General features: G+C 47.1%; 1 protein-coding gene across 1 annotated transcript in view; it reads left to right on the top strand.

Moving 5' to 3' along the window:
- Positions 1-24,081, top strand: part of LOC137522999 (indolethylamine N-methyltransferase-like) — a 32,723-nt gene extending 8,642 nt beyond the window's left edge. The window contains exons 2-3 of the mRNA XM_068243174.1: positions 20,568-20,775; positions 23,249-24,081. Coding sequence (XP_068099275.1) covers positions 20,568-20,775; positions 23,249-23,672 — 632 coding nt within the window. The 3' untranslated portion in view covers positions 23,673-24,081. The remainder of the gene's footprint in view (positions 1-20,567; positions 20,776-23,248) is intronic.
- Positions 24,082-24,817: the final 736 nt, after the last annotated feature.

Below are 24,817 nucleotides of genomic sequence, written 5' to 3'. Positions count from 1 at the left end.
AACCTTTTTTTTTTATGGTTTTTTGGTTTTGGTTTTACAACCAATTACACAGATATATAGCTATTTTTGGACGTAATAGCTGGTGGCAGAGTGGCAGCAGAATGTAATTCTGTGTACCCTGGCAGTGGGAAACACAGACAGACAGCAGCAGCAGCAGGAGGAATGGAGGAGTAATGTGAGCAGCTATTGTTTGACGTAATAGCTGGTGGCAGAGTGGCAGCAGAATGTAATTCTGTGTACCCTGGCAGTGGGAAACACAGACAGACAGCAGCAGCAGCAGGAGGAATGGAGGAGTAGTGTGAGTGTGGCAGCAGGCACAGCGTGACATAATAGCCCTGGTACCTAGCGGGTGATACCAGGGCTGTAAATAAACACAACAGGAGGTCCCAGACAGCGGTCATGCAGCCCATATCATGTCCAATACACAACTGGGACAACACAGTTTTCAACCCGGGCACCTCTGAAAAATTAAACCTTTTTTTTTTATGGTTTTTTGGTTTTGTTTGTAAAACAAATTACACAGATATAGCTATTTTGTGACGTAATAGCTGGTGGCAGAGTGGCAGCAGAATGTAATTCTGTGTACCCTGGCAGTGGGAAACACAGACAGACAGCAGCAGCAGCAGCAGGAGGAATGGAGGAGTAATGTGAGCAGCTATTGTTTGACGTAATAGCTGGTGGCAGAGTGGCAGCAGAATGTAATTCTGTGTACCCTGGCAGTGGGAAACACAGGCAGACAGCAGCAGCAGCAGGAGGAATGGAGGAGTAGTGTGAGTGTGGCAGCAGGCAGGCAGCGTGACATAATAGCCCTGGTACCTAGCGGGTGATACCAGGGCTGTAAATAAACACAACAGGAGGTCCCAGACAGCGGTCGTGCAGCCCACATCGTGTCCAATACACAACTGGGACAACACAGTTTTTAACCCGGGCACCTCTGAAAAATTAAACCTTTTTTTTTATGTTTTTTGGTTTTGTTTGTAAAACAAATTACACAGATATAGCTATTTTTTGACATAATAGCTGGTGGCAGAGTGGCAGCAGAATGTAAATCTGTGTACCCTGGCAGTGGGAAACACAGACAGACAGCAGAAGGGCAGTACACAGCAGCCCACTGTAGTTGTAAAATGTGTGGCTGCAGGTGACGTAATAGTCAAAGTGAACCAGGCTGGCTTAGTGAGCAGGAGCCAGGAGGTGGTAAAGGGTGGTAAGGCACATTAACGATGGTTCTAAGTTCCGGCAGCCAGTTCATGTCCCCCTCTCGCCGACAACAGGGGCCAGGAACTCGCCTTCCACCCACGCCTGGTTCATCTTGAGAAACGTCAGTCTGTCCACAGACATGTGAGACAGACGTGAGCGTTTCTCGGTGACCACGCCACCAGCTGCACTGAAGCAGCGCTCGGACAGCACGCTGGAAGGGGGGCAGGACAGCACTTCCAGGGCGTACTGCGCCAGCTCGCTCCAGATCTCCAGGCTCTTGACCTAATACTCCATGGGATCAACAGGGGCATCGCTGTCAAGCCCGCTGTAGGACCCCATGTAGTCAGCCACCATGCGGGTCAGGCGCTGGCTGTGACCGGAGGAGGATGCTGCTGCATGCACCTCCTCTCTAGTCACTGCTGCCGGAGCCTCTACAGTCCTGTAGAGCTCGTGGCTTAGAGACAGCAGGTCTGTGGGGCGCTTGCTGCTGGATGCAGGCACCTGCTGCTGCCTCTGTGCTGGCTGCTGGACAGTGGGGGTGGAAGGCCAAGGGAAGGCTTCCTCCAAGCGTTCAACAAGGGCCTGCTGCAAGCTCCTTATTTGTTGCGCTGGGTCTCCTCCTGCAGGCGGCAGGAACTGGCTCAACTTCCCCTTGAGGCGTGGGTCCAACATCATGCTGATCCAGATGTCCTCCCTCTGCTTCATCTGGATCACCCTGGGGTCCTTGCGCAGGCACGCCAGCATGTGCGCTGCCATTGGGAAGAGGCGGGCCACGTGTGCTGGCACATCGATGGCAGTGCTGTCCTCATCCTCCTCCTCTGCCTCGTCAGCCTCATCCTCTCTCCACCCCCGCACCAACTCAGCTGCGCTGTGCTGCTCCCCCTCATCAGCAGCAAGGTCAGGGACCTTCACCAAGTCCTCCTCCTCCTCCCCCTCAGAGGTGGACTGTGCAGCTGCTTGCCGCTCCTGCTGGTCCAAGGCTGCCACTCCCTGTTCCAGCAAAGCATCGAGGGCCCTGTTCAGCAGACAAACCAGGGGCACCCACTCGCAGACCATAGCATGGTCCCTGCTCACCATGTTAGTGGCCTTCAGAAAGGGAGCCAGCACTAAGCACACCTGCTGCATGTGCCTCCAGTCATCATCGGGGACGATGGACGGGATGTTGCTGGTCTTGTCCCATCTCTGAGCGGCGGAAACAGTGGCCAGGGCAAGGTACTGGTTGACAGCGTGCTTCTGTTCAAACAGACGCTCCAACATCGCCAGGGTGGAGTTCCAGCGAGTCGGAACGTCAAGGATCAGCCGATGGCATGGCAGCTCCAGCTCCTTTTGCACGTCTTCCAGGCTCGCACAGGCTGCAGCCGAGCGCCGGAAGTGACGCACAACGTTCCTTGCCGTTTCCAGCAGTTCGCCCATCCCCTGGTAGGTGCGCAAGAACTTCTGCACCACCAGGTTCAGCACGTGGGCAAGACAGGGGATGTGGGTCAGGTTTCCCCTGTCTATTGCGGCAACCAGATTGGCCCCATTGTCGGCCACCACCTCTCCGACTCTGAGGCCTCTGGGGGTCAGCCAAATCCTCTCCTGCTCCTGAAGTTTGGCCAACACATGGGTTGCCGTCAGCTTGGTCTTCCCAAGGCTGACCAAGTGCAGCAGCGCTTGGTAGTGGCGGGCCTTCACGCTGCTGCTGAGGCGGGGGGTTTGGCCAGGTGTGCCGGAGGATGGCAGAGGATCGGAGGAACCTGCTGCAGTTCCCCCGACCCTGCGGGGTGGCACCACCCACTGTGTTGCTGCTGCTGCTGTGCCCGCTGCTGCTCTCCCATCCTCACCCCCTTCCACCAAGCTGACCCAGTGGACAGTGAAGGACAGGTAGCGGCCTGTCCCGAAGCGGCTGCTCCAGGAGTCCATGGTGACGTGGACCCTTTCACCAACCGCGTGCTCCAGCCCTCGCTCCACATTGGCCATCACAAAGCAGTGCAGTGCAGGAATGGCCTTGCAGGCGAAGAAGTGTCTGCTGGGGAGCTGCCAGTCTGGGGCTGCGCAAGCAAGCAGCGCACGAATGTCGCTCCCCTCCTGCACGAGCGTGTACGGCAGGAGTTGGGAGCACATGGCCCGTGCCAGCAAGCCGTTCAGCTGCCGCACGCGACGGCTGCTGGGAGGCAGAGCCCTAACCACCCCCTGGAAGGACTCGCTCAAAAGGCTCTGGCGTGGCCTTTTGCTGGCACGGGAATCAGCAGACACAGCAGAGGAGGCCACTGAGGACTGGCTGCCAGAACAGGCCTCAGTGTCGGCGGCAGGAGTTGCAGAGGGGGGAGGAGCAGTGCGTTTCCGCACTCCTGCTGGTGCTGCTGGAGGAGCAGGAGGGCGGGTGGCTGCTGTTGCTGCTGCTGCTGCTGCTGCTGAAGGCTGTGCAGTGATGGGTGTGGTGCCACTGCCAGCACCAGATGCCTTCAGCCTCTGGAACTCCTCATGCTGGTGGAAATGTTTCGCAGCAAGGTGGTTGATGAGCGAGCTGGTGCTGAACTTTAAGGGGTCTGCACCTCTGCTCAACTTCCGCTGACAGTGGTTGCAAGTGGCGTACTTGCTGTACACTGTGGGCATGGTGAAAAAGCGCCAGATTGGTGACAAAAACAACCCCCTACGGCATGGAACCGCTGCTGCCTGTCTCCCTGTGGTGGTTGGGGGGGGGGCTTGGGTGCGGCTGGTGGTGGTACTGACAGATGCTGCTGCTGCTGCTGAGCCTGAGACACCAGCAGGCTGGGGGACCTGCCTACTGCTGCCAATGCTTGCAATGATGCGCCTCCTTGCAAGGCCCACAAGCACATCCTCCTCCTCCACCTCAGAGCTGCTGATGACGACATCCCCTGGAGCTGGTGGCACCCAGTCTCTGTCTGTCACCGTGTCATCATCATCCTCCCCCTCCTGAAACATGTCCTGCTGGGATGATGACCCCCCAAACTCCTCTCCTGATGCATGGATGGGCTGCTTGACTGTCGCCACAGTCTTGCTGTCCAATCCCTCCTCCCCCAAAGTGCCCATCAGCATCTCCTCCTCAAGATCGCCAACAACAGCAGACAATTTACTCATGATGCCTGGGGTCAAAAGACTGCTGAATGACAGGTCGGCGAGTGACGGTGAACTGGCCTCCTCCCCAGGCCCTGCTGGGCGGCTGCTGCGAACAGGGGTGGTGGTGGTGGTGGTGGTGAGGGTGGAGGCCTCGGATGCAGAGCTGATGGTGGGCTGCTCATCCTCCGTCATCAGTTGCACCACAGTGTCTGCATCCTTTTCCTCAATGGGACGTTTCCGACCCGGCTGGAGGAAAATCGGAGCAGGTGCTACACGCTGCTGCTGCTGTGTCTCTGCAGCGTGAGTTGCAGATGCTCCTGCTGGGCGGCGCCCAAGGCGTCCACGGCCAGTGGCTATAGGAGGAATGTTAGCCACTGACGCTGCTGCTGCGGAACTGTGCATGGTGGCGCGGCCGCGCCCGCGGCTTGCCACAATGCTGCTCCCTCTCCTCCTGATTCCCTTGCTGCCCTTCCCCTTGCCCAAACCGCGCTGGCTGCCACTTCCAGACATCTTCGATGTTTTGGGCGTAAACACAAAAGTTTTTTAAAAGGGCGGGTGAAAAGTGGGGTACTGTAATGGAGTGGGTTGGTGGGCGAGGTGACTGAGTGAGTGTCTAGTACAGTAAGTAAGTAGTTACAGAGTCAGTAAGTACAACTAGAAGTTACAATAATCAGTAGTAATAATCACAAGGAAATAGAGTGTGTGTACACAGACAGTGAGTGAGTGCACGCACACGCAGGAGCTAGCCTATGAACAGTGACTGAGTGTCCCTACTAGTACAGTAAGTAGTAACAGTAAGTACAACCAGAAATTACAATAATCAATCAGTAATCAGAAGGAAATAGAGTGTGTGTACAGTACACAGACAGTGAGTGCACGCACACGCAGGAGCTAGTAGCCTATGAACAGTGTCAGTGAGTGAGTGTCCTAGTACAGTTACAGTATATAACTATTCAGAAGGAAATAGAGTGTGTGTACACTACAGTACACAGACAGTGAGTGCACGCACACGCAGGATCTAGTAGCCTATGAACAGTGTCAGTGAGTGAGTGTCCTAGTACAGTTACAGTATATAACTATTCAGAAGGAAATAGAGTGTGTGTACACTACAGTACACAGACAGTGAGTGCACGCACACGCAGGAGCTAGTAGCCTATGAACAGTGACAGTGAGTGTCCTAGTACAGTTACAGTATATAACTATTCAGAAGGAAATAGAGTGTGTGTACAGTACACAGACAGTGAGTGCACGCACACGCAGGAGCTAGTAGCCTATGAACAGTGACAGTGAGTGTCCTAGCACAGTTACAGTATATAACTATTCAGAAGGAAATAGAGTGTGTGTACACTACAGTACACAGACAGTGAGTGCACGCACACGCAGGAGCTAGTAGCCTATGAACAGTGTCAGTGAGTGAGTGTCCTAGTACAGTTACAGAATATAACTATTCAGAAGGAAATAGAGTGTGTGTACAGTACACAGACAGTGAGTGCACGCACACGCAGGAGCTAGTAGCCTATGAACAGTGACAGTGAGTGTCCTAGTACAGTTACAGTATATAACTATTCAGAAGGAAATAGAGTGTGTGTACACTACAGTACACAGACAGTGAGTGCACGCACACGCAGGAGCTAGTAGCCTATGAACAGTGACAGTGAGTGTCCTAGTACAGTTACAGTATATAACTATTCAGAAGGAAATAGAGTGTGTGTACACTACAGTACACAGACAGTTAGTGCACGCACACGCAGGAGCTAGTAGCCTATGAACAGTGTCAGTGAGTGAGTGTCCTAGTACAGTTACAGTATATAACTATTCAGAAGGAAATAGAGTGTGTGTGTACAGTACACAGACAGTGAGTGCACTGCACGCACACGCAGGAGCTAGTAGCCTATGAACAGTGACTGAGTGAGTGTCCTAGTACAGTTACAGTATAACTACAATACAAAATACAATAAATCAGTACTAAAGGACAGCAGAAATACTGGTATAGATGAGAAATAAACAGAGGACAGGAGAGAACAGCTGCCCACACAGGCAAGGCCCTGAGGCCTAAAGCTGTAAGCCTGAAGCAGCTGTCTGAGTCTCTCTCTATGTAACACAAAAGCTACTAACTAAAATACAATGTCTATCTAACTAACAACAATATAGGTGTATATAGGAGGTGTATGTGAGCAAAAACGCTAGGTAAATGACCACAATAAAGCTCTTGCTAAGCCAACGCACAAAGGAGCAGTTCTCTCTGTGCAAAGTCGGGCAAGGACGGAGAAACAGAACATGGCGGCCGCTATTTATAGGGTAGGGGCTGGCCAGGGTCCCCCTCAGTGATTGGCTGCCGTCAGAGGGCCTGGGAGCCCTCTGATTGGCTCTAAGGACATCAATCTGGGCTATGACGTTATTCGAGCTCGGTATTCGAGCTCGAATAGCGCTGTTAGCTCGAATAGCGCGAATAGTGAATGGGCTATTCGAGTTCACTCGAATAGCCCATTCGAATAGCTCCAGCTATTCGGAGCTCGAATACCGAGCTCGAATAGCTGAAAAAGAGCTCGAATATTCGAGCTACTCGAATATTCGAGCTCTGCTGAGCACCACTGAGGTATATATATGCGTGGGTGTGAGTGAGTATTATGAGGATTAGAAACTTACCAGCATGTAGTCTAGAAGTTGCTTGGCACCTCTGTGCTGGCATTATGCGAGTGAGGGGTTTAAAAAGGGAAGTAGGGAGGCGGTGGATGACGTAGGTGGAGCAGGGTAGTAGGGAGGAAGTGATTGGGCAGCTCGAAGTATGTGACCAATGGGGAAGGGATGGGCGGGGACGGGTGGACGGCTCTGATGCGTATTGCACGTCGCATGAGCCGGGTGGCTGCGCGCGGTGGACGGTGGGGCGGGGATGATGTGGCCGCTACAATATGCGCATGTGCGGACAAAGTACAGTGTGCGGAGAGTATGGAGTGTTGGGTGTTCCCTACACTTCCGCATCTCTGGCGGGCATTTTGGAAAAGGGAAGAGAGGGGGTGAGGTAGATGGCAGGTTGCCCATACTCAAAGTATATTAAAATTATAGTGAGCGAAACTTACATAATTAACATCCGAGTAGTGTCATGGCTGTGTGGAAAGAATTACTATATAGATTATAGACGTAACAATTCTTTTAGCCTGTTATATTAAACAAAGAGCACTGCTGCCCTCTACTGGACTAAACACCAAACGATATATAAATATACACGAATATAGAGAGTATTCTAGCTCTGTGTTTAACAACCATGTTCTGGCTAAATCTCAACAATAGTTACATATAGATTATTTATGTTCATTCAAGAATGTGCGATATTACGAGCATGTGTGTATAAAAACATGAAGACCGTATACACGTATAAATCCCTACACATACATACATGCATATGTACATAGATATACATACAATACGCAATAAGTAATAAATAATAAATTAAAAGAGAAAATTGAGAAAATGTCTAAAACTTGATGATACAATAAATATAATATAAAATAAACATAAAAATAAACATCAAAGTTTTTGTAAATAAGTAGTTAGGAACTTCCTAAATAAGGGATAAAAGCTTTTTGTTGTCCAAGGCGCTTGGTCATAAAGCGTACCCTGTATATGATAATCTTCAATGTACTAAAAAATTAGAGAGAGGACGATTTAAAAATGATAGGTGATATCTGAGGGGAGAGTTGTTTAATGAATTTTCTCCAGCTGTTCGTTAAGACCACCCGGAGTAAGGGATTTTAAGATTTGGATCCAGTACATCTCACGTGATTTGAGGAGCTCAAACGAGTTGGACCGGTTGTGTGGGATAGCGTCAATCAGTGTGATATGGAAGAGTTCTGGATTGCTGTCATGGTGGGTAGTGAAGTGACGTGATACGCTGTGAAGGGGGTATTTTTTGAGTATGTTCCTTTTGTGCTGTCCTATTCTGGATCTTGCGGGTTGAGTGGTCCTGCCCACATACTGGAGCTGGCAGGGGCATGAGATGATGTAAATTATATATTTTGATTCGCAGTTAATATGGTATTTAATCTGGTGATCTGTTTTGGTGACCTGAGATTGGAATGTTGTGGTCTGGTGGATGAATTTACAGGCTAGACATTTTTTATGATTACAAGGATAGGAACCTAGGGGTGAACTTATGGGGATAGGGGTGGGGTCAGTATGCGATGTGCGCAGCTTACTAGGAGCTAGCATTCCGCGCAGGTTGGGGGCACGTTTGTAGGTAACTGCTGGTTTTGGAGCAAGGATAGAACGGAGGTGGGGATCCTGTAGTAGGATTTCCCACCTGTTGTTTAAAATATTGCGAATTGATGAATGTTGAGCACTGTATTTCGTGATGAACCGGGGTGTGTCATTGGTCTGGGAATTGGGAGTAGAACGTGGGGGGTTCTGTATTTTGGCTTTTTGTTGTGCGTCTTTTAGTAGTTTTTTGGGGTATTTGCGGTCTGTGAATTTTTTGGTCAAGACTTTGGATTGGGTGTTATATACCTGTGTCTCTGTGCAGTTGCGGTACATTCTCTTGTATTGACTGTATGGGGTGTTTTTGGTCCAGGGGCGATGATGGAAAATGTGGTAATGTATGTAATTGTTGGCGTCCATGGGTTTAAAAAAAGTCCTAGTTAGTATACGGGATGAGTCTGTGTATAGAACTAGGTCCAGAAATTCTATGGAGCTGGGGTCATGGTGGAAGGTAAACTGTAAGCCTGCTGGGTTCGTGTTGAGGAAATCGACAAAGGACGGAATTAGATTAATGGGACCTTTCCATATAAAAATTAGGTCATCGATATAACGTTTGTAGAATAATTTTTTAGTACATTGAAGATTATCATATACAGGGCACGCTTTATGACCAAGCGCCTTGGACAACAAAAAGCTTTTATCCCTTATTTAGGAAGTTCCTAACTACTTATTTACAAAAACTTTGATGTTTATTTTTATGTTTATTTTATATTATATTTATTGTATCATCAAGTTTTAGAAATTTTCTCACCACGGCCAAAAAAGTCGGAATACTGTTTTTATTTAATTTATTATTTATTACTTATTGCGTATTGTATGTATATCTATGTACATATGCATGTATGTATGTGTAGGGATTTATACGTGTATACGGTCTTCATGTTTTTATACACACATGCTCGTAATATCGCACATTCTTGAATGAACATAAATAATCTATATGTAACTATTGTTGAGATTTAGCCAGAACATGGTTGTTAAACACAGAGCCAGAATACTCTCTATATTCGTGTATATTTATATATAGTTTGGTGTTTAGTCCAGTAGAGGGCAGCAGTGCTCTTTGTTTAATATAACAGGCTAAAAGAATTGTTACGTCTATAAACTATCTAGTAATTCTTTCCACACAGCCATGACACTACTGGGATGTTAATTATGTAAGTTTCCCTCACTATAATTTTAATATACTTTGAGTATGGGCAACCTGCCATCTACCTCACCCCCTCTCTTCCCTTTTCCAAAATGCCCGCCAGAGATGCGGAAGTGTAGGGAACACCCAACACTCCATACTCTCCGCACACCGTACTTTGTCCGCACATGCGCATATTGTAGCGGCCACATCATCCCCGCCCCACCGTCCACCGCGCGCAGCCACCCGGCTCATGCGACGTGCAATACGCATCAGAGCCGTCCACCCGTCCCCGCCCATCCCTTCCCCATTGGTCACATACTTCGAGCTGCCCAATCACTTCCTCCCTACTACCCTGCTCCACCTACGTCATCCACCGCCTCCCTACTTCCCTTTTTAAACCCCTCACTCGCATAATGCCAGCACAGAGGTGCCAAGCAACTTCTAGACTACATGCTGGTAAGTTTCTAATCCGCATAATACTCTCTCACACCCACGTCTATATATACCTACACTCCCACCCCTCCTCACCTGTAGGCACCACGTGTGCACTCCCTTCCAAATTCCACCATACAGCAATCAATTTCTCCTGCCGCTCATTTAAAAGCACTCGCACCCAATCCCCCATACAACCCACACATAGACACCATGAGACACTCATGCATCGTCTTTGGTCCAATATTAATACAGAAAAATGTTCTGCCACATCTATAGATACATCTATATGTATTAGGAACACAGAATATTCTACAATATACTACCCCATTCCATTATGTTATTATTTTAGATAATATTTTAGTGAAATACAGTACCCTCTTTTTAGAATATATGCATGTATGGATCCTCCACGCTCTAACAATTATATATGTATATAACACACCAAAATTATACAATTGTACCACACATAGTATTCTGATGGTTGTTACTTATCTCTGTCATTTTCCAGTGTATTGCTCCTGTCTTGTATTGCCTGAGGAAGCGGGTTCTTGCCTGCGAAATGCGTTGCGACTTTTCATTGGGAGTAAATGAATAAATTGTATATTTTTTGCATTTCGACAGTATATATGTCTGTTTATGGTTAGCTGGTCCACCACCGCAACCGGAACAATTTTAAACTTTTTAGTAACTTTTATCCTACCGGCGCCTCTGTACATCTCTGCGCATCTAGAAGTCCACCCTTGGTGGAAGGGTGATCTACCCTACAATTTCCTCCTATCCACAGAGAGCGACGTCTTAATCCTGAGTGGGGACAGGCCTGTTCTCCCCACCTGCCTTAATAGTGGTTGCTTTGGAGGCAACCCTGGTTTGTGAGTATAATACTTACATTTCATATTACACCCCTTCCCTTTCTAATACATACTACACTATATTGGACTCTCGGTCTTCTACCTTTATTTCTCTAAAAGGTTTTCTGGTCACAGATCTGACTTCCGGAATTTTAGAAATAGAGTGTTGTCATACTTTGAGTTAAGGCCTAATTCGTCAGGAACCATGGCACAGAGAGTAACCTTTATTAAGACCTTGTTGTCAGGGGATTCCCAGACTTGGGCATATAATCTTCAGACAGGGCATCCGGCCCTAACTTCGGTGGAAGAATTCTTTAAAGCTATGGCTATAATTTATGATGATCCGGACATTGCCTCTACCGCTGAGTGGAACCTTAAGACACTGCGGCAGGGCAAGGGTCCGGTAGAGAACTATGCTGCAGAGTTCAGGAAGTGGGCAGTGTCAGCTAGATGGGACTCATTTGCTCTTCTAGACTGCTTTTTGTCAGGCTTGTCAGACGCAGTTTCTGATCTTATGCTGGGTCATCCTGAGCCGAAGTCTATTGATGAGGCCATTTCATCGGCCATCAGGATTGACCGTCGCTTACGTTACCAAAGACAGACTCGGGGTAGGAACAATGTAGTATATGTGTCCTACGCTGCGCCTCCATCTGTTTCATCTCCACCCGCTTCGCCTCCACCAGAACCAATGCAGATTGGTCGATCGAGATTGTCCCGGGTGGAACGAAGGCACAAAGAAACAGAGCAGCTCTGTCTATACTGTGCTGAGGGGGGTCATAAAGTGCAGAATTGTCCCAAGAAGTCGGGAAACGCTGCCGCCTAGGTGTAGTCGGAGGTAATACCCAAGGCGCGCAGCCATTACCTCTAGATGATAAACGTTTGCTCCTCCCTTGTACTATATCTTGGAAGGATAAGACAGAGACCACTAAATCCAAAGATACAAAAAATGACCGGCACACCAAGCTAGTGAGTTGCTTAAATCTTGTGTTTATATAATATAATCATCAATGAACAGGATGGTCACAAAGTACAAAGGGCTGTGGACAACAGATCACAGCCCAGTAAATGTACACTCAGTTAGTGGTAACAATAATGGTACAAAGCTGAACAACAGAGACAAGTACAAAACGTGGATGGTTACATAAAAAACATGCAATCACTACATGAGATCAGCAGCAGCTGTGAAACGCATATAGAGCTAGTGCTGGGAGCAAACAGTATTCTAATCAGGCTAGTGAATCTACCCAGTAAGGCTCTGAGCTTCTGTCAGCGTTTCAGAAGTTAGTGCAGTGATCAGCAGAAGGAATGTCCATATTTACCCTAAGGGTAAATATGGACATTCCTTCTGCTGATCACTGCACTAACTTCTGAAACGCTGACAGAAGCTCAGAGCCTTACTGGGTAGATTCACTAGCCTGATTAGAATACTGTTTGCTCCCAGCACTAGCTCTATATGCGTTTCACAGCTGCTGCTGATCTCATGTAGTGATTGCATGTTTTTTATGTAACCATCCACGTTTTGTACTTGTCTCTGTTGTTCAGCTTTGTACCATTATTGTTACCACTAACTGAGTGTACATTTACTGGGCTGTGATCTGTTGTCCACAGCCCTTTGTACTTTGTGACCATCCTGTTCATTGATGATTATATTATATAAACACAAGATTTAAGCAACTCACTAGCTTGGTGTGCCGGTCATTTTTTGTATCTTTAGATGTTGTAAGACCTCATACAGGTCTGGTTTATCGACTGTAGCACCCGCCTGTTCATTACTTGTTACCTTGTTACTAGGTGTGCATACCGACGTCCATTTAATAGAGACCACTAAATCCTTCATTGACTCATGGATTATGAATTTGCTAAGAAATTGGGGATTCCAATTTCCCCATTGAAGCAACAGATTCTGGTCACTGCAGTGGATGACTCTCCCCTGCAGAGTAACCACCCTCTGTCTCAGACCCCTGAGTTAAGGTTTACGGTAGGGGTGTTACATAAAGAGAATTTACAGTTTCTGGTGTTGCGAATGACAACCTCCATGATCATTCTTGGTATGCCATGGTTACAACTTCACTCGCCTCAGATCAGTTGGGCTACAGGTCAGCTAACGAGCTGGTCTACCCATTGTTATCATCATTGTCTAGCGAAGGTAACCTTGGGTGAAACCAAGATTCACATGGAGGTATTGCCAGATCAGTATTCAGAATTTGCGGACGTATTTTGTCCTAAGTCAGCTGATACACTTCCTCCACACCGTCCTTTTGATTGCCCCATTGATCTCAGGTCTGGTTGTATGCCCCCAAGAGGTCATCTCTATAATCTATCTGGGCCAGAAAAATTAGCCATGCAAGAATACATCCGAGAAAATTTAGCTAAGGGTTTTATACGTCCTTCTCGGTCCCCAGCAGGGGCCGGGTTCTTTTTTGTGAAAAAGAAGGTTGGAGGCCTCCGTCCATGCATTGATTATCGGGGCTTAAATAAAATTACAGTAAAGAATCGTTATCCTCTGCCCTTGATAGACGATTTGTTTACTCAGGTCACCAGTGCTAAGATTTTCTCAAAGCTGGATTTAAGGGGTGCATACAACCTTGTGCGTATCAGGGACGGTGATGAATGGAAGACGGCCTTTAACACGCCCGATGGGCATTACGAGTACCTAGTTATGCCCTTCGGGTTGTGTAACGCCCCGGCCGTCTTCCAAGAGCTTATTAATGAGGTGTTCAGGGAGGTATTGGGCAAATTCGTCTTAGTGTATTTAGACGACATACTAATTTTCTCGTCCAACCTCTCAGAACACAGAAAGCATGTTAAGTTTGTGTTACAAAAGTTAAGACAAAATATGCTATATGCTAAATTGGAGAAGTGCATTTTCGAAGTGACCTCTGTCGCCTTTGTGGGGTACATAATTTCGAACTCTGGCCTCTCTATCAGGGTTGCTCGTAAACTACGCCAGCGCGAATCTACGCATCGTAGTACGCAACTACGCATCGTAGTTCATAGGCGAAGTTTAAGAACTACACGTACGCATTTCCGCGTAGTCGTAGTCCCGCTATGCGTAGCTTCGCCCGCTACGCGTAGTTGACGTATGTTTTGCGAAGTCAACTACGCGTGCGGTAACTGCATTTATATGGGTCATTGCGCATGCGCAAAAATTTTATTGCCCTTTATATGCATACAATTCCGCATTGGATGTTGGAATGTATGCTTATATTAGTTTGTGTATGCGCATAGTTAGCAGATTATTGCGGAAATTTTTCCGCATAAGGGCATAAGCGGTCGCATCAACTACGCTACGCAATACGTGAAGCTTGCGTATTTTAATGCGTAGTCTACGGTATGCTAACGCAGCGAAGTGGCTGATTTCGGAGCCGTAGATTGCGAAGCGTATTTGCGTAAAAATACGCGTAGTTCCAGCGTAGCGAAGTTGTCTGACTACGACCATCCCTGCTCTCTATGGACCCTGGAAAGTTTCAGCTGTCTTGGAGTGGCCCCAACCTGTGGGGCTGAAAGCTCTCCAGAGATTCCTGGGGTTCGCCAACTACTATAGGAGGTTCATAAACGGGTACTCTACGGTGATTTCACCTCTCAACAGTCTCACCAAAAAAGGGGCAGATACTCACCACTGGTCCCCTGAGGCCCATGCTGCTTTCTCCACCCTGAAGAAACTGTTCTGTTCTGCACTCATACTGAGACATGTTGACATCTCCTTTCCCTTTATCGTGGAGGTAGATGCCTCAGAGGTAGGCGTAGGGGCTGTGCTGTCTCAGCGTTCCAGTTTGCAGGGAAAACTGCATCCTTGTGCCTATTTTTCCCGTAGATTTTCACCCACAGAGAAAAACTACGATATAGGCAATAGGGAACTTCTAGCCATCAAATTGGCCTTTGAGGAATGGCGACATTGGCTAGAAGGGGCAGAACATACCATTACGGTTTACACTGACCACAAGAATTTGGAGTACATTGAAGAGGCTAAGAGACTTAGCCCCCAACAGGCCCGGTGGTCATTATTTTTCTCAAGATTCAGATTTGTAATCACGTATACCCCTGGTAGTAAAAACATCAAGGCTGATGCCTTATCCAGATGTTTTGAGCGCAAGACAGCACAGCCCTCAGACCCAGAAACCATTGTTCCTCAAAAGATGGTTCTGGCAGCCACTGAGACCTGGAAAGACTGGACAGTCACGTTGGGTCCGTTCCAACAAGATGTACCAGAGGGGAAGCCTGAGGGGGTCATGTTTTTACCATTGCCTTTTCGCCTACAAATATTGCAGCTGTTCCATTCCCACAAGAATGCTGGGCATCCTGGGGCCACCAGAACTCAAGATCTCATTGCTAGATGTGCTTGGTGGCTGTCATTGGCAACTGACTGCAAGGAGTATGTGAGGGAATGTGCAGTGTGTGCTAGGCGCAAACCCTCCCGTCAGGCACCTGTTGGAACATTGCAGCCTCTGCCAGTCCCGAGTGAACCATGGACTCATTTGTCCATGGATTTTGTGGGCGAGCTCCCCAGGTCTGAGGGCATGATGGTCATTTGGGTGGTAGTCGATCGATTCAGTAAGATGGCCCATTTTGTCCCCCTGAAAGGACTCCCCTCGGCCCAGGAATTGGCCGATCTCTTCATCCAGCATATTTTCCGGCTACATGGCATTCCGGAAAATATAGTGTCAGATCGGGGAGTCCAATTTGTTTCCAAGTTTTGGAGGGCATTCTGCCATCAGTTAGACATGGAGATTTCTTTTTCATCAGGCTACCACCCACAGACCAATGGCCAGACCAAAAGAACGAATCAGTCTCTGGAATAATTTCTGAGGTGTTATGTTGCAGACGCAAAAACCGACTGGGTCAAATTTTTGCCGTTTGCAGAATTTGCACACAACAATCTGAAGAGTTCCTCCTCAGGATTTTCCCCATTTCAGGTGGTGACGGGAAGGTTACCTAAGTTCACCCCATTGCCAGTGGCTTCTACTCCGTTTCCAGCCCTGGAGAACTGGCAGAAGTCTTTGAAACAGATTTGGGGAATGGTTGAAAGAAATCTGAGGAGAGCTTTTCAGAATCAGAATAAACAGGCTGACAAGAGACGTTCCATAGAATGGGAATTTCTTCCAGGTGACTTGGTCTGGGTGTCCACACGACATTTGGCTCTAAAGCAACTATCACCCAAGTTAGGTCCTAGATTTGTGGGTCCTTTTCCAGTAACCAGGAAAATCAATAATGTCACTTATGCCATTGATCTCCCTACCAGCATGCGAGGTGTGAGATCATTTCATGTGTCCTTGCTCAAGCCGGCAGTGCACATGGATCCCCCCCCCCCCCGTGTTGATTGATGACCAACCTGAGTATGAAATTGAGAAGATTCTGGACTTGCGGCTTGTGCAGTATTTGGTTCACTGGAAGGGGTAAGGCATAGAGGAAAGAACTTGAGTGCCAGACTGTCGTATGCACGCAGAGGAGTTAAAAAAGGAATTCCATAACTTGCATCCTGGGAAGCCGGGTAGGAGATGTCCGGAGTCCACTCCTCAGGGGGGGGGGGGGTACTGTGAGAGAACGCGGAAAAGCCGCCGCGTGTACTGACAGCAAGGCGGCTGATTCTGCGTCCAACGCGGCGGTCTGCACACGGAAGCGTGCATCTAGTGACATGGCAGAACGCGGAAAAGCCGCCGCATGTACTGACAGCAAGGCGGCTGGTTCTGCGTCCAGCGCGGCGGTTTGCACGCAGCAGCGTGCAGCTGGTGTGGCTGAGCCTGTTAGTTCACACAGGTTTAGGAATACGCGCGCGCGCGCTGAAAGGCAGAACTTTTATGATGGTCAAGGGGGGATCAGCTGACCAGGCCGGTCAGCTGACTTCAGATCTGGTAACCATTGGTTGATCACTTTAGGGTGGCGCCAGAGAGCACTGCTCTATATATGGTTACTGCTGGCCACTCTCAAATTGTCTGCCGTTGCGATCACTACGTGGAAGCACTCAGACCTTAGTCAGATCCAACAGTGTGTTTGAACCAGGAGGACCTGGGAATTCACACTGAGCCAGATCACTTGTGTTATTATTCTGTTATACTTCAGACTAGTTCCAGGGTGTAGAGACCACGGACCTCACACCCAAAACTAGGGAACTTGTGTTATCATTCTGTTATACATCAGACTAGTTCCAGGGTGTAGAGACCACGGACCTCACACCCAAGACTAGGGAACTTGTGTTATCATTCTGTTATACATCAGACTAGTTCTGGGGTGTAGAGACCACGGACCTCACACCCAAGACTAGGCATTGTTTGATATTTGTTATGACCTGATGCTTTCCTGACTATCCCTCTGCTTTCTGATTCGGTACCTCGCATATCTGAGATCACGTTGCCAAACCCTGCCTGACTTGGATACCGAATCAGCCTTCTGTCTTTGTACTTTATCTGTCCGTGTGTTGCCGACCTGGCTTGCCCGACCTCGAGAGCTATCTCTCGCCATTTAAGAGATAGTCTCCAATATCAGTCAGTGACATCCACCTTCAGGTGTCACTCACTCTCTGGTTCTTCCTACCTTCAGCCTGACTCCACCCCTTGGAGAGTCTCAGGCTGCTGGAAGGTTTCTGTACTCTCCATAGCAGTGCCTTCTGTACTGCTTAGGGTCACCTGTTCATCAGGTGGGTTGCACAAAGTCATACTGTTACACCAAACACTCACCATATATATATATATCTAGAGGTGTCCAGAGGTTAGCACTATATCTGTATTATTGGTGATTCTGCAGATCACCCATAATCAGGTATAGATCTGTATTCTTGGTGATACTGCAGATCACCAATAATCAGATTCTCTCTGCGTGCAGACACCGATCGTTACACTGTGTAAAAAAAATGTTTTGTTTATAAACTGTAGTAACAACTGTGTTGGCAACGGGGGAGGGAGGGCAGAGCTGTTCTACGTAGATAGGTTTCACTTTTCTGTCACTTTTCACAGAGGAATGGTTTACTGTTTGTTTCTGCCCTGCCCACACACACACACACACACACACACACACACGGCCGGATTTGTGGGCAGGCCACATAGGCCCAGGACTAGGGCGGAGCTTGACCTGGGGTGATGTTACAGCTGTCAGCAGATCAGCTCTTCTATAATTACATTTCTGTGCAGCGCTGTCCTCTTCCTCTTCGAGTCTCTCATGCATGCTCTGTGTTTCGTTCTGCCCCTTTTCCCCACTCTGACTCTGAAGGGGAGGGGCTGACAGCATAGCGGAGCGGGAGACTCGAAGAGCGTATGGAGAAAGTGCAGGCATGATATACAGGTAGTTACTGAACTGCTCTGCCACCGGATTAAGATGCTGTGCTGTATCACTGGCTATTGCTCTTATCACTGGAGTGCAGAGCTGCCTTTCTGCTCTCTTCGTTTCCCACTACACTTTCTGTCCCAGGTCGTCTCTTCCCTTCTCACACGGCTTCTAGAAGGAAGGCTGTCCTTCTATGTGTCTCTGTCATGCTATGCAATATGCATCGGTAATTAGCAAACATTGCTGAACTTTTAGTACACGCTGCTGCGGGGGAAGGGAAGTGAGAGCTGGCCGTCTCTGTCTGTCTATCTGACATGCAGAGTTCAGATCACCACTTGCTGCCAACGTTATATTCCAGCCCTGTCAGTCAGTCTGCAACAACTGATTATTCTACAAGAATAACAAATGTGTGTGTATTGTGTGGCAAAACGAGTGCTTTTCTATCTGTTTTTAAACTTACAACACAACAGGATTATTTAGGGTTTAATTGCTGATGCTGAATAAATGATTGCAGCTGTTGAAGTTATTATTTTTTTAAAAATAACCTACCAATAAGAGCGTGCCATTGGGGTGAGCATTATAACTTGGCTACAGGGTGCTGCTCCTCTGGTCTGTCGTCCCTGTGGGATCCACATTCTTCTACACAGACTTCTGCACAGTGCTGCATTTTTATTTTCTGGCAAAGGTGTGTGCATGCCGGGAGATATAGCCTATGTTTGCAAGTCCAGTTCTTGCATCCACGGACTAAATCTCCCGGGATGCACTGAGGCAGGAACATGCATACTCTTCTGCTGGTAAAAAGATGCACTCCAGCCCCTCCACCCCCACACACACACACACTTTGCTGTCCCCCATTATAAAAAGCGATAAGCTAGCAACACACAGATTGTCGCTAGCCTGGTATTTACCTCTGCCTGTCCCCACCTCCTGTATATCGCGGCTCCACCGCCTGCGTCCTTTTCCTCCCCTCCTCCGTAAGCTTCCTCCAATTGGCTTACGGAGGCGGGAGCCGCGATATACAGGAGGCGGGGGAGCGGCGGTGACTGACAGCCTCCAGGTAAACAGTCAGCTAGCGACAATCTGTGTGTCGCTAGCCTACCGCTACCGTGATTAAGGAGAGCTTTTAGTAAGCCTAGTTAAAGAAATGCATTACTGATTTTGGACCATTAAGAAATGTGAATTAGGCCCAGTGCACACCGAGCGTTTTTTGAAGTAATCCGCAAACCGCATCCGCCTTGGAAAATGCTTGGCTAATGTATTTCAATGGGCTGGTGCACAGCGTTTTGTGGATCTGCTAGAGGTTTTGGCAGGGCCAGTTCAAGTAACAGTTGGGCCCTAGGGCAAAATTAGCCTGGGGGCCCCCCAACAGACACCCCCTGACCAAACAGCGTCATTAGAGGCCCTTTGTTGCAGCCAAACTTCCCTCCTGGGCCCCTGAGCTGGCTGCTGACCCTCCCCCAATCACCTCCCAACTTAACAGACTCTGCAGAGTCCCTGGGGAGCAACAGTTAAGATGGGGAGGGACAACTTGGGGGCCCCTACAGGCTCTGGGGCCCTGGGGCAGTTGCCTATTTTTTTCTATGGTAGCTCCGGCCCTGGGTTTTGGTGTGCACTGGGCCTAAATTTCCATATCTGGAATGTGAAAAGATACATACCACAGCTTAACACAACACATCACCATCTTATGTTCTGCATTGTATTTAATAATATGCTCCACTATTGTACAAATGTGTTCTATTTAGATTTGCAAGGGGCACTTGGTGAAAGTTGGGCCTAGGGTGGTGAAAAATATAAATCCGGCCCTGCACACACACACACACTGCAATCTGATAGATCATATGAGTACAGCTGAGGGATACAGAGAAAGATCTCAAGAGAAGGAGGCTTACTTTATTCTTGTTCTTGGATGCTTCAACCCCCCCCCCCCCCCCCCCCCATTCAAAAAAGGAACTTTTACTGTATCTGCTCACCTTACACTGTCAGTAAGAGAGAAACACACAAAAACACACAGAGCTGCAGCTGATGATGAGTTATGTACACACATTTGAAGCTATATTTCTGCTTTCTATTATTCTGAAGACAATTCCAGTCAGGGTTGTACTGGTAGTGAGGGCTGTCTCTGTACGCTGGATGTGCTTGTGCTGGATACAGTCCTCCATAGTAAGGCAAACAGTGAAAACTGTTCCCTGTAAATGTCATATTGTCTTCACATAAAAATGAAAAGATGAAAAAAAAAGCCTTTGTATTGCTATTTTCTAGTAATTACTGGGAATATATGTGGTATTTAGAATTTTAGTTAACTTTGATAGTTGTCCTTTAATTTGTTACACTGACACGGCAGATATAACAATAATTATTTTTGTGCTTAAATTTCTTTTAATTTGCTGCAGGTCATATCACTGGAAAGATCTTGATTGACATCAGTGGTGGCCCCCTTATTCACTATCTCTATTCTGCCTGTGAATTCTTCCAAGAGATCATCCTGATGAGGACCAATGAGCAATGCATCATGGAGATAATGAAATGGCATGATGATCGTACCGGGGCTTTCAGCTGGGGGCACACAACTGCACATGTTACCGACTTAGAAGGAAGAAGGTGAGTGGCTATTAAATGACCAAATCTAATAGTCACTTCTCTGATATTGCTCTATGCCAAACTAGCGCTTCTATCATCTCTGAACCTCATGTTTCATCATCAAATCTTTACATTGAAGAGAAGATAAGGGACTCTCAACTTTGCTGTTAAAGTGTTAAAGCGGACCTGAACTCAGGAATTCCTCTCTGCTCTAAAAAGATACACAACAGCATAATAACCTTAAAGAAAAACATTTATTTGTTACAGCTGATACAAATCCTGCAATCAATCTGCAGTGTGTCTACTTCCTGCTTTCATGGAAGCAAACATATTGTTAACATCCTCTGTTTTCAAATGAGCTTATCGTGGCAGTCAGGTGACATAGAAGAGAGATCAAATTACAACTTGTGCTTAGTAACAGATGAGGGGGGATTAGACAGGCTAAACTCTTTAAATACATACAGGGGGCATTCTGTGTGTTCTCCTTCTGTTCTGTGCAAGAGTTCAGGTCCACCTTAAGGCTTTATTCCATAATGTAATTACAGTATGTAACTATGTAACATAGCTTCTGATTGCAGGGGGGGGGGGGGGGAGAGAAAAAGCGCAACAGTTCATGTATTTTAGCTCTAGGCTACTTAATAGACTGCTATTGAGCAGAGGCAATAAAACATTAAATCTACGTACTTTGTAAATGTTTAAACAGAAAATAAAACTGTGGGATATCTAAAAACAAGTCATTTTTAAAAGTAAGAGGATGCATACAATTATTAATTACAAGGTAGGCAGGCAATCAAGAGTCCCCAGTGGTGGTCACACCAATCCACCCGGTGGATAATTATCACTTAGACAATACAATACAGCAGGGCGCCAACATAGTAAAAATATCAAGTTAAAAAGGTATAAAATGAGGGGCAAGGGTGGTCTTCCCTGTCCGAGAAAAACTCAACTATTGTATAAGATCAAGAAAAACGGTATTTATTCTTACTCCAAAAACAGTTTGCAATGCGTTTCACGGGTCTCAAACCTGGTTCCTCAGACAAAAATACACAAGGAGCTGTGCACGCTAGTGAAGTGCTTCTCCCATGAAACACGTTGCAAACAGTTTTTGGAGTAAGAATAAATACCGTTTTTCTTGATCTTATACAATAGTTGAATTTTTTGTCGGAGAAGTAAGTCCACCCTTGCCCCTCATTTTATACTTTTTTAACCCCCTTGGCGGTATGAAAAATACCGCCAGGGGGCAGCGCAGCAGTTTTTTTTAAATTATTTTTTTTTTTAAATCATGTAGCGAGCCGAGGGCTCGCTACATGATAGCCGCTGCTCAGCGGCATCCCCCCAGCCCCGCCGATCGCCTCTGGCGATAGGCGATCAGGAAATCCCATTCAAAGAACGGGATTTCCTGGAGGGCTTCCCCCGTCGCCATGGCGACGGGGCGGAATGACGTCCGTCATTGGGAGACCCGATCCACCCCTCGGCGCTGCCTGGCACTGATTGGCCAGGCAGCGCTCGGGGTCTGGGGGGGGGGGGCCGCGCGCCGCACCGGATAGCGGCGATCGGGCGCGCGGCGGCGGCGATCGGGGTGCTGGCGCAGCTAGCAAAGTGCTAGCTGCGTCCAGCAAAAAAAAAATTAAGTAAATCGGCCCAGCAGGGCCTGAGCGGCACCCTCCGGCGGCTTACCCCGTGTCACACACGGGGTTACCGCTAAGGAGGTTAAAGGGAAGGTCCAAGCAAAATAAAAAAATGAGTTTCACTTACCTGGGGCTTCTACCAGCCCCATGTAGCCATCCTGTGCCCTCATAGTCACTCACTGCTGCTCCAGTCCCCCGCTGGCAGCTTTCCGACCTCGGAGGTCGGCGGGCCGCATTGCGTACGTTTTTACGCATTCCCACTAATGTAGGAACATTAACACAAACATGTTTACGCATTACTGGTTCAATGAGTAAAAATTTACGCATAGAACCAGTAACGCGTAAAAATGTATGTGTTAATGTTCTTGCACTAGCGGGAATGCGTAAAAACGTACGCAATGCTGTCCGCCGACCTCCGAGGTCGGAAAGCTACCAGCAAAAGACTAGAGCAGCAGTGAGTGACTACGTGGGCACAGGATGGCTGCATGGGGCTGGTAGAAGCCCCAGGTAAGTGAAACTCATTTTTTTATTTTGCTTGGACCTTCCCTTTAACTTGATACTTTTACTCTGTTGGCACCTCTGTATTGTACTGTATTGCCTAGATTATTTATTGCTTCAGTTTATTTTCACCTCTGGTTACACCTTTACCACTTTGATTAAAGTTCCAGGAGAGCTTCATATCCTCTTCCCACTTATTGGTAAACTCATGCCTTCAACTCTCTAAACTAACATGCTTGTGAGCTTATTAACACAGGGATATTGCTGAGTAGTGAGTACCACCAGCCTCATTAGTGAGAAAGACACAAATTGCCTGCTATTCAACTCTTTCCTATCTCCAACATTAACCCAATCCTTTCCTTTTCTAGTGATGAATGTGAGGACAAAGAGATGAAGCTGAAGTCAGCCATTACCCATGTTGTGAAGTTTGACACAGAGTCGGAATCTCTAACAGACCTAATAGGGGTTCCTCAGGCCGACTGTGTCATCACCTTTCTATTGCTGGATCTGGTTTGCAAAGATCAAGAGGACTACATGAGAAACCTGAGGAAGATCTTAACACTTTTAAAACCAGGAGGTCACCTGATCATATTTGGGTCATTAAATACATCCTATTACACAGTTGGGGAGCACAGGTTCCATGTTTTCACATGCAATGAAAATTTTGTGAAAGAGGCACTTGTTGCAGAAGGGCTGACCGTTCTCCAGTGTGAGGTTTCCCCAATGAAATCTGAGAGTCATTTAACTGATTATGATGGTTTCTTGCTCATCACAGCTTGCAAACAAAAGTAGACTGAAAGTGTAACGATAAGTACAGAGCCAGGGGAGTTGTATTTTTTTTTCACCATGTGCTCATAATCTAAAAGGATTTAAAGTATACCTGAACTGTTCTGATACATAATGAAAAAACAACAACATTACATAGTGTACTAGTCCTATGAATAATTGAGGCCCCTTAACATTTTTATTTTGCATTGCAGGAGTTTCAAACCACTTCCGGACCATGGTAATTGAATTCTACACCCTGTTTGGGACCTGTTATCCCTGCCAGGGTATAGATTTAACCATTTCAGCCCGCAGGGATTTTTTAACTATGCATCAGAGCAATTTTCACCTCCCATTCATTTGCTAATAACTTTATCACTACTTATCACAATTTATTGATCTATATCTTGTTTTTTCCGACACTAATTAGGCTTTCTTCGGGTGGTACATTTTGCTAAGTATTTTTTTTTTATAAATACATTTTAACAGGATTAATAAGAAAAAAATGGAAAAAATTCATGATTTCTCAGATTTCGGCCATTATAGCTTTAAAATAATCCACACTACCATAATTAAAACCTATGCATTTTATTTGCCCGTTTGTCTCGGTTATGATTACATTTTGTCCCTATCACAAGTATGGCGCCAATATTTTATTTGGAAATAAAGGTGCATTTTTTTCCGTTTTGTGTCCATCACTATTTACAAGCTTATAATTTAAAAAATGATCGTAGTATACCCCTTCAAATGCATATTTAAAAAGTTCAGACCCTTAGGTACAATTTTATTTAGGTAATATTTTGGTGTGGGAAATAAACAGTTAATTCTTAATGTTATTATATGTGTAAATTGCAATGTAAAAAATATGTAGATGCAGTTTTACTATTTGGCCACAAGATGGCCACCTCCTTGTGCTTCTCGCTAAGCGGAAGTACAAGGGGGATGCGGAAATTTTTACGGGCAGAAAGACTGAAGCCTTTTGTAAGAGCGCTTCGGTTTTTCTGCTGGGGAGACGGATCGGTGATTGGGAACCATGTTCCCAGGGATACCGAGGGACACCATGGGGGAACGAGGGCGCGCCCACGATCGCACGCGGGAGTGCGCCAAAGCGCGGCACCGCAGCAGAGCAGCCGCCTGGATGTGAGCTTCACGTCCGGGCAGCGGAAATGGTT

Source organism: Hyperolius riggenbachi, chromosome 6, assembly GCF_040937935.1.
Source record: "Hyperolius riggenbachi isolate aHypRig1 chromosome 6, aHypRig1.pri, whole genome shotgun sequence".
Lineage (NCBI taxonomy): Eukaryota > Metazoa > Chordata > Amphibia > Anura > Hyperoliidae > Hyperolius > Hyperolius riggenbachi.
The sequence above is the reverse complement of the archived record's forward strand: the minus strand, read 5'-3'. Positions and strand labels throughout refer to the sequence as shown.